At 48.7% G+C, this 10,413-nt stretch overlaps 1 protein-coding gene across 2 annotated transcripts; it reads right to left on the bottom strand.

The window, feature by feature from the left end:
* Window positions 1–229: 229 nt before the first annotated feature.
* Window positions 230–7,574, bottom strand: LOC148214859 (SEC14-like protein 2). Of its 2 annotated transcripts, XM_088147273.1 has the most exons (9): window positions 7,454–7,574; window positions 7,052–7,240; window positions 6,710–6,805; window positions 6,427–6,487; window positions 6,223–6,306; window positions 5,236–5,342; window positions 4,505–4,644; window positions 2,461–2,630; window positions 230–1,670 (listed from the first exon to the last, which is right to left on the bottom strand). In XM_088147273.1, the coding sequence occupies exons 1-9, from the start codon at window positions 7,490–7,492 to the stop codon at window positions 1,534–1,536; spliced, it is 1,023 nt and encodes a 340-aa protein (XP_088003399.1). In that variant the 5' UTR covers window positions 7,493–7,574; the 3' UTR covers window positions 230–1,533. The 2 variants fall into 2 exon arrangements, with proteins under 2 accessions (XP_088003399.1, XP_088003398.1); XM_088147272.1 differs by lacking the exon at window positions 6,223–6,306 and having other exon boundaries at window positions 7,454–7,509.
* Between the last annotated feature and the right edge of the window lie 2,839 nt (window positions 7,575–10,413).

Raw genomic sequence — 10,413 nt, 5'->3', positions numbered from 1 at the left:
GGTTGGGAATTCACTTGGGCAGAAGGGCTAGATAAAACAGCTTGATATAAAACAGCTTGAATTAAAGGAATCATGAATCCCTGTGCAAAATTTTCTAATGAACTCTGCCAAATGTAGCCAGGCAGTCTCAACAGGAAGATTAATTACAAATACTCATTGTCAGCATCAACTTAAAAGTGAAAGATGTACCATCCTAATATTATTAGACCCGAGGAATGTTTTATTTTTGCTTACCATTTTGTAAATTCATTATCTAATTTTTACAGTTTGTAAATCCCTCTGTTGCTTTTTTCTTCTTTCTTCCTTCTGGTCTCTTAACGTTCTTTCAAAAATAAAATTTAAAAAATTATTTGTGAGGGCTGCAGAGGAAACCAAAGGGCATAGCGGCTTTTGGGTGGCCCCTCCCCACCTGGAAGAAAAGCAAATGCGTGTCCTTTGGGTGAGGGCACCGGCTGGCCCCGGTGCCCACTTCTGGCCAAGCGCTCAAAATATCCAGCAGAGAAGTTCCAAGGACGGGAGCAGGTAAGGGAGATGAATCCCCTCTTAACTGTTCCGTGACCTCCCCAAGTCCGGAGTGTGGGGTGGAAAATGTCCCGTTGTGCAAAGGACAGAATGACCCACAGCAAAGATACGTCTGTCAATCTCGGGTAGGATTTTGTACAAAGAGTCCTGTTGGGGCCGGTGGCTGCCAGTCCTGTCAAAGTCCCAGAAGCAGCAAAGGAACTAAGGCAGGCAGGAATTGAGGTGACCGTTTAAGGCAGTCGGTGAGCAGCATAGCATGGTGGGGGACCCCAGGCCCCTCATTTCCTGGCGCAGTTTCTGCTTGCACATTGCAAGGGTGGTTTGAGAGACGGTGGTCTTTGGCATCGCCAGAACAGGAGGATCAACGTGCAGCGCTGCTGGCTGCCTTCAAGCTGAGCAAGGACAGATTTTGCTTCTACTTCCCAACCAGAAGCTTGCCCAGTTTAATCCCAGGGAAGGGGATTAAAATGGATCTAGGACGGGTCTTTCAGTGACTTTTGAAGCAGAGCCTCCCGATACAGGCACAGTATACCTCTGCCAAGGACAGAGAACCCTACTGTCTTTGGACCTGGGAGGCCCCGGTGGAAGCCAACGCTCGGTCTCAATGGCCTCCCCTTTGTGAGGACCGGGGGGCTGTCCTCAATCCCACGATTACCCCCAGGGTCCAAAGCACCCACCCGCAAAGAGGCAAGGCAGCCCCATCCTCTCCCGTAGCCCTAAACTAGAGAGTAGGCAGCCGATTCCCGCACAAGCTTGACTACGATGCCCTCCTGCGTCCCGCACCGACGGGCGGTGGGGAGGCACGGGTGCCCTTTCGTAAGCCCACAGGGCCGGAAGGAACCGATTCGTGACCCGCCGCCTTGAGGCAAGCGTCTTTGGAACCTCCTGCACCCCACTGACTGCCAAAGCATGAATTCGCCCCCAGAGAGGACCTCTGAGGATGGTGCCCACCCCTGCCACTCCCGGGGGGCGGGGAGGGCAGCGGAGAGGCCCCTGGGGACGCCGTCTTCATCAGGCGTGGTTAATCTGGAGCTCCTCCAACTCCTGGATCTTCTGCTCCGATTTCTTATCCGGGAGCAAGACCTCCACCGTGTAGCTGATCTTCTTGGCGTGGAGGTAGCTGTAGGTATTGTCAAAGCGAAGGACGTCTGCGCGGGCAGAAGAGAGACCGTTGTCACCCAGGACCACCGGCCCTGCTCAGCAGCTGGAGACCGTGCCCTTTCCCAGGGACCCCACTCAGCAATTCCCGGCGTTGCCCAACCCCTGAACCGTAGACTAGCCCGGGTTCCCCAAACTGGCCCATATCGATCCCCAGGGGCCGAGGGGACGATCCTAGGGGTCCACAAACGACCCGCCTACTGGAGAAGGACGTGGGTAAGCGTGATGAGTGTGTGTGAGAAAGAGCAAGTGCACATCGTAAGCAGAAAAGTGTTGCCGTTACTCTAAATTCACTGGCTCTCCGTGTATTCCAAAGAACCGCTTCTGCCTCAGTGCTCGGTTGGACGTGATCCGTGCGTGTCCCTAATTATTACTTTACTTATAATAATTATTTATAATCATTCTTTCCCAGCTGTTGACCAGGGCTGCGTGTCTCGCCTGCTCTCTGGGAAACCCTGAAAAAACTGAAAAGCTCCGTTCAGCAATTCCCAGCGTTGCCCAAACCCCGAACCATCGGCTAGCCCGGCTCCCCCAAAGTGGCGAAAGCGCTTTGGACAGCAAGGGGGGCTTACGGGATCCGCCCGGCCCAACAGGCTGGGAGGGTGCGAGTGAGTGGCCATAAGCCGGACCTGGGGGCGCCTGTGACAGCAGCCATACAATCTTTTAAATGAATAGACAAAGATAAGACACCCCGATAGAAATACAAGGAAGAACATTAAATATGAAAGTCCGCAGGAGCAGGAAAAGGGAAAGGGAAAGGAGCCGGCCGAGGCCACTCACAGATGCCGGCATCCGCGCAGGTGAGGCTGCCGTCTTCGGGGACCAGGTGGGCGTTGTAGCGCTGGTTGGGGTACACCTCGGTCATCTCCCCGGCGTGCTGGCGTGCCCCCACTTTGGTCTTCAGGTAGACGCCAAAGCCTATATCGGCCCCGTCCGACATGAACTGCCACCTTGAATTCAGGGCAGAAGACAAACCCACAAGCATTTTTCTAAAGCAGGGAAGAGCGTTCAGGCATTCAGATTCCTACTCCTAAAATGCAGGAACGATTGCAAACGGGTGTTTGTGAGAACGACCCCTCCATGTAGACCTAAGAGAGCAAAATGGGGGGAATGTCTGTCACCCCAGCTGGCTGGGTTTGTTCCACCGGGTAGGTTAGGCTAAAGTGGGGCTGAATTGCTTGTGCTATGGGAACCAGCCGCTTTCTCATTTGGAGGGGGGGGGGAACCATGCCTCCCCCTTCCACCACCAGATGGTTTATTTGGGGATTGCCTGTCCTGTGAACCCAGCCACTCCCGTTTGTTAAACAAGGTTTAGTGGGTTGTGCGAAGGCAGCTCCTGGAGAAACACACCAGAGCACTTGTGAGAATGGGATAAGGGTAGTGTGGAAATCGTCTGCCCTCTCTTGTGCCCGGAGCAGACAACTCTGGGTGGCATCGGGTCAGTTAAACTTAGCAAATGTGTTTGCAAAACTCACAATGCTTGATCACTGTGGGTAGCTTAGCGGATGGTAAAAATCCACCCCGTTTGGTTGCTTTGGGATTCAGGCCCCTGTTCTGAAGACACATTTATCCTGGCATTGCTAAGCCAGGCGATCTGCTGGCAGCACACAGCCACCTTAGCCTGGTCCAAAGTCTCCGCCTGGGGACCCTGAGGCCGCGACCCGCCCTCTTGATGAAGCGCTTGGCGTCCCTTGACTGCGTTTTGGTGTTCCCAAACCAAGGCTGACGGGGTGGGGTTCGTCTAACCCACTGCAAGACCGGGATGGCTTATGGCCAAATTTAATAACTTCAGAGTTAAATAATAGGCTCGACTGACCCCTTTGCAGGACTCCCATCCCACTGAGCCAGTCACAGGGGATATGATGGGTGAACCCCAAGTGCTTAAAGCCAGCAAACTAAGCGTGTCGTTTCAAGCTAGTCACCAAGTGATCGCATTAACGACATTTCATTTTGTCTTCGCAGCCCCGAAAAGGAACCAAATTTAATAAATAAATACTCATGTATTCAATGCATCTGCCATCCAACTCCCAGCAACTCTGGGTGGTTTACAAATTGTTAAAAACAAGGAAACCACGCAAAACAAATTGGGTGGTTTACAAATTGTTAAAAATGTTTAAAAACAAGGAAACGATGGAAAACAAAAAAGAGCAGAGACTTCAAACTCAGACGCGAACCATGGGAAAGGTCTAGGCGAAATTTGGCTTTGCTTCTCACCTGCCCACTTCTTTGTCCCATGCTACCTGTCCTGGCTTGCCACTTAAGGGGAAAGCTTGAAATGCAAAACGTGAGGTGCCCCTGAAGCCACGGTCAGAACGCTGGTACAGGTAGTCCTTGCTTAACAACTCTTCATTTAACGATGGTCCAGAGTTATGACAGCCTTGGGAAAAATGCTTTATGACCCCTGCGGTCACGCGATCGCAATTTGCGACCTTTTTACAATGGTCATTAAGCGAGTCACATGGTCGTTAAGCAAATCACGTGGCCGTTAAGCAAATTCCAGCAAAACACGCCCATTAGGGAAGCTGAATTCGCTTAACAACCCTTGTAACAACGATGTAAAATCAGCTCCGATTTGCTTAACGACCAAATCTCTTAGCGACCTAAATTCCGGTCCCTATTGTGGTCGGATAGCGAGGAATACCTGTAGAAGAATCACGGGGTCAGAACCTGGTCAACCCTGGGGTTCCCTGGGTGCTGCTGAACTGACATTTCTGAGCCAGCCTACCTCGCAGGTGTGGAAGGTGTGGAAGCTCGGGTGGAAGACCACCAGCTCTACACCCTCCTTCCTCTTCTCCCCACGCTGCTGAGGTCCACCCTGACCTACCTCAAGACGCAGCCGGGAAAGAGGATTTCGTATTCCAGCTGCTGGGTAGAGCCCCGGTTCACGATGACCGAATGCTCATACTGTTGCTTCAGCTGATTCCACACGTAGTACTTTTTGGGGATATCACCACGGTAGTTTATCTGTAAAACGGAGATCATGAACAGCCAGAAGCAAGCCTAGAAGCAACCAGCCAGGAATTCTGGGAGTTGAAGTCCATACACCTGAAAGTTGCCAAGTCTGAAAAACACTGGCCCATCTCTTCGTTCTCCTGATGTCCCTTACGTGTCACATTCCAGAAGGGTTTGTTCAACCATGGTTTCACGAACGAACCTCAACTGGCTGGATTTACACAACTCGTTCAGCCCCAAACCACAGGGTTTCTGAGCCACGACAGCCAGGTCTGCCGGGCTAAGACTGCACACAACCCCTTCGGTGGCCTTGTGTGTGGCGTATTTCTGTGTGGATACTGTAGCTGGAAAAACCATGTTTATGGCTTTGTGTGTTGCTTGAATCCCGCCACTGGCACTTACTCAACAAACCCTGGTTTAGCGTGAGTAAATCCAAGGATTGCCTATTTCTCCAGCTGCTTCTATGCCTCTCCAGCTGGTTTTGGTGCTTTCTTGCTCTTTCATTCATTCTGTAAATGGTGATTTTGGCAGCCACACTTTCTAACTGCTGGGGGCTAATTTTGCAAAAATTTCTGGTCTTAAGCGCCTGACAAATATCCATACCTTGGTCTCACATTTGGGGTTTCCATCAGGGTCCGTGAGGGTTCCCCCATATAACACGGGGATCTCTGCAGGGTCAATATATTTGTGTAAGTCTTCTTTCCAATTTGCTAGGGAGAAGTAAGAAGGACACTGTTTTCAATAGATACTCGTTCGTGGCTGTTGTGTGCTCCAAACCCCTTCCTGGAATTGCACTGGAGCGTTGCACAGCCCGGTTGTCTACCGGCCCTAATAAATTAATAATAATTTCTTTAAAACCTCCACGAGTCTGTGGGCTAGAAGCCTAGGTGTTTTTCAACAAAATAAAATTGAAATATATTGAACATAAAAGAGCTGTAAACGAAAAAGGCACACCTCAAACATTAAAGTAAATGAATTAAAATAAATACAAAATAAAAGAACATGTGGAGCCTGTTAGATCTCTGATGATTTGCAGTAATGGAAGGAATGTGGACTCTCGGTTATTTACATGCAGAAACAAACTCAGTAACCAGGTTAAAGCACGTGTGTGTGAACGCAGCCATCAGGTCAACCCTGCATAGAACAGATCATGTGTTCGATTTGCATCCAATTTCAGAAGGACGGCAGAAACTCAGAGAAAACTCCAACATGGATGGGACTGAACCAGAAGGTCAGGACCCAACTCTGTGTTAAATATAATTTAGCATGTTTAATTAAACCGCATGCCTCAATGAAACTTTGAACATTTACAAAATCATAATGAAGAACCAAAACACACCTAAAAAAATTCAGAAGTTTGGGAATACACAAAGGGACCTTTGAATCAGCTGATCAGGAGGAAATGTGGATCTATCAAAAGGGACGTCTGGCATCACATTGAAGGAGTTTTGCATCTCCAGTCCAAAAAGAAGGAGAATTTTGGTAACAGCTGCGTGTTTAATTGGTTTTGCCTTCCCTTTTGTTCTGGGCTGCGCTTGACCAACCCTTTTTTCCTGCTAGAAATCAAAGATTCACAACAATGCCCCCTACCTCCCAAGACAATTAACTTCTTGCGAGTATCTTCACTCAGAAGGTGCTTCACCAGGTTGTAAGCTACAGGGAACAGTTTTGGTGCTGTATTGTCGGCAGGAAAAACAAATCAGCAGTAAGTCAAGGGGTAAGGGGATGTCTTTCCCCCCCAAAAAATAAAAAACAAAAAAATACATGCCCCCACAGAGAGGGATTGAGACTCACCTTTAATAACAAATAAATGTTTAAGGCACTCAGGATAGTTCGCTTCGAACATGGCAAGAAGCTGGAAGGATGCAGAAAGAATCAAACAAAAGAAAACTGCAAAACTTTATAGCCGTGTTTCTCAGCCGTTGCCACTTTAAGATAGGTGGACTTCAACTCCCAGAATTTACGTCTTAAAGAAGTCCACACGTCTTAAACTTGCCAAGGTCAAAAACACAACTCTAGGTCAAACAAGGGGGGAAATTCTCAGTGCACGACCCGCAAGCCTCTTTGCCCATCTCACCTCTCTGTAGACGTCAACGGCTGGCTTCCAGAGATGCCTCAAACCCAGCCCTTCAAAATCATAAATCATCACAGCAGCTTCAACTGTTTTCCCCAGCTTGAGAAAAGGGGAGTGGGGGGAAGAGAGAGAGATGGGGAGAAAAATTAAAGCAATGATGTAAATAGGAACATCAGCAGCCCCTTTTCTATCACCCACGCTTTGCCTTTTGATCAGGGGCTCTAGAATTATTTTTTATTTTATTTTATTTTACAATGAACAGGTTCCACAGCCTGAAAAAAAGTCAGAACTTCTGGATCGTGCCATCTGGCCCAGTCTGCTGACTCTGCACACGCCCTGACTTACTTTTTCACTCTGTTCCTGGCATATTTCCCGCAATGTCTCGCACACCTGGATGTTATACTTGAGCAGATCCTGCTTTGAAGCAGAGAAGAGGATCCCTTTGGGATCAAGGGCCCCAACGATCTCATACCGAACAGGGCAGCCTTCTCGATCAAACCCACATGTTCCTCCAGCCATGTACTTCAGGATAACCTACAAGAACCACACGGTCAGGTCAGACGGGCCAGCCTCCAAGCGGTGGACAGGGCCAACTTAATGCCCAATTAAAGATACCTGACCCCGTAAACGTGATGGCACCATTCCTTTCGCAACATTTTTGAAGCAACCAAGACTGGGCACCATTGAAGGAGAGAGACAGCTGAGAGTGGGAGGAACCGCCATCACCTGAGATCACCTGAGACTCACCTCTGGGGCCTTCCATTCTTTAATGTGTTCGGCATCCATATGCTTGCAGTACTCAACGTGCTGTTCACCGAGAAACAAGAGAGAACAAACCACAAAGCGGTGAGAGAGGGAAATCCTATGTCGGCCCCACCACGTAGACCAGACCAGGAATTCAACTTCGCAGGAAGGCTAAAACTACTGTGATGGAGATGGGCTACAATAGCAGAATCTCGCAAGTCTGATTGTGCTGGTCCTCCTTCCCCCTCTTATACTACCGTGAATTAGGGAGGTGATTCTCTGAGCCACTTCCAAAAGTTCTCTGGATCTTCTGGGCCTTAAAAGTGCTTCATCCCCTTTTGCCTAGGAAACGGTTCCTGCCTATCTCCATCAAGGTCATCTTCCTTCCTCTCTACCCCCAGTAGAACGTTTTTTCCCAATCTTCTGCCATGTTTATTCACTTTATTGATTAGATTTATATCCTGCCTTTCATGCAGGACCTCAGGTGGCCCTCTTCTGCCAAGGGAGGATAGGCTGAGAGGGAGGGGACGGCTCAGAGGCCCCCAGGGACCCTCCACGGTGATGGTAGGTTAGAACCTGCATCTCCCACTCCTTGTCTGGCACCCGAACTGCACACCTCATTGGTTTCTCGTGAGCGCTAAACAAAAGCAAAGCCACGTTCAATTCAGGAAATAGCTAATCAACCCCCCAAGAAACGTGAGAAATTGTAGAGATTCCCTTGAAATCTAGGAACTGCTTTCCTATCTCGGTGTACCAAGTACAACTCCCCCTCTCTCCAGTCAGGATGATGGAGCTTGAAGGTGTGTGGACTTCAACTCCCAGAATTCCCCAGCCACCTATCTTAAAAGTGGCAACGGTTGAGAAACACGGCTATAAACTTTTGCAATTTTCTATGGTTCGATTCTTTCTCCACCCCTTCCAGCTTCTTCCCCTGTTCGGGCGAACTATCCTTGAGTGCCTTAAACATTTATTTGCTATTGAAGCGTGGAGTCTGGGAGTTGAAGTCCACACACCTTCAAGCTGCCAAGGTTGAGAAACACGGTTATAGTGACACACATCTAGAAAGCAGTCCTTGGACAAGGTTGCCCGACTTTATTTTGAAAAGGGCACCCAGATAAGAATCGCTGAAGGGACCCTCGCCAAAACATCAACAAATTCATCGTTCGGAAATCAACTCTGCTGGAAGTGTTTTTTGCTTTTGATATAAGGAGCGCTCTTGCAAGGAAGAAATTCACATATATTCTGAGAAGCTAAAAGTAAGGTGAGTGTCCTTAATTGCTGGGAAAGTGGGTGGCTTTTATTAGGGGTTCATGATGGAATGGAAGTATGAAAGCACAGACTCAGGGAGAAAAGCTTGTTCCTTGAGTCTCCTGAGGGCGAGGGAGAGAGGATGAGGCTGGCAACTCCTGAGGAATTCACAGTGTTGTGGCTGGCATGACTCTGGGTGCTGGGGTTTCCGTCTGGGAAGATTCTTGCTAGAGGTTGTAGCTAATAAACATAGCTGGACTGAATTAGCACTGTCTCCTGGAGTTCCTTGGGCTAGGCCTGACATCAATCTTCCCAGACTAAACAGATTGATGTCAGGCCTAGCCTAAGGAACTCCAGGAGACAGTGCTAATTCAGTTCAGCTGTTTATTAGCTTCACAACTTCTAGCAAGAATCTTCCAGACTAAAACCCCAGGTTCCCAAAGTCACTCCAGCCACAACAGTGTGAATTCCTCAGGGAGGTGCCAGCCTCATCCTTCTTCTCTCTCCCTCGCCCTCAGGAGATGAAAGGGAACGTTTTTCTCCTGAGGTCTGGCCTTCATACTTCCATTCCATCACAGCGTCAGAGCGACTCGCCTGCTGCGGATGTACTCAGCGGGAGTTAAAAGAAGTCAAGATGGCGGGCACTGAATCTTGTGACAAAACCGCTTCCGGTGGTGAAGTCAGCCGGGCCGGACGACGTCGCCGTGGGAGGCGACCGAAGGCGCTTTGGGGGGGGGGTTTCTCTTCATTAAACTGTAGCGCCCTACAGTTTAATTAATTAATTTAATCTAATTTAATTAATTTAATTAAATTTAAATTTTAATTAATTTAATTAATTTAACTTCATTAAACTACATTAAGCTGTAGTAGCGCCCGCCTCTATGGAACATCTTGCCGCCTGGAGGTGCGGTGTGCCCCCTCCCTCGTGGCCTTCAGGAAAGAGATCAAATCCTGGCTCTGCCAGGAGGCATGGGGGCCGGCGGGGGGCCCGCACCTATGGAGATGGCTGGTGGGTGAGGGGTTGTCCCCCCCCCAGCATCTTACAGGTTTTAGGGCCAAATTATAGGAGGTTTTTAGGCCATTTTTATATATGTTTTTAACTATTTATAGATTTGACTATGTCTGGAGAGTCCTGTGTTTTTTATTATGATTGTGAGCACTTAGTGAAGTCACCCAATGGGGGAGATGGGCGACATACAAATTTGGAAAATAGATAGATAGATAAATAAATAAATAAATAAAAATAAACCCCGACTCCACCACACGAGAATCGTGGTGGGTGGAAGGAAAGCCAGGCTGAGCAAGCGCCCTGCCGAAAAAGAGGGGAAATGACCTTGAAACGCCCAGCCGAAGCTCCCGGCGTCTGAGGAAAGCTCAAGAAATTTAAACTTGAGCAACGACTCTGCTTATCCTCCACCCCGGTGGAAGGAGATTAGAAGTTTGAAGACCTTGAGGAGTCAACAACAGTAAGAACTTACCGTTGGAGCTGGTAGCAAAGCTTGGGGAAAGTGAAATACTGTGAGTAACTGTGGGATCAAGTCACAAGCCGATAGTAAGTAAAATTATATGACTGCAGAGAGTTGCCTGTACAATAGCACCGTCTAGTGTCTACGAATAGACGTGAGGGAGGAAAAACACAGAGACTCTGAATCACAATTACAATTTCAAGAAGCCGGTGAGAAAGTGAATACTCAACTAACACCGTAAAAGTAATC

Source organism: Python bivittatus, unplaced genomic scaffold, assembly GCF_059951505.1.
Source record: "Python bivittatus isolate LINGU-HERP-01145 unplaced genomic scaffold, Pbiv_v1 ctg000490_np1212, whole genome shotgun sequence".
Lineage (NCBI taxonomy): Eukaryota > Metazoa > Chordata > Lepidosauria > Squamata > Pythonidae > Python > Python bivittatus.
The sequence above is the reverse complement of the archived record's forward strand: the minus strand, read 5'-3'. Positions and strand labels throughout refer to the sequence as shown.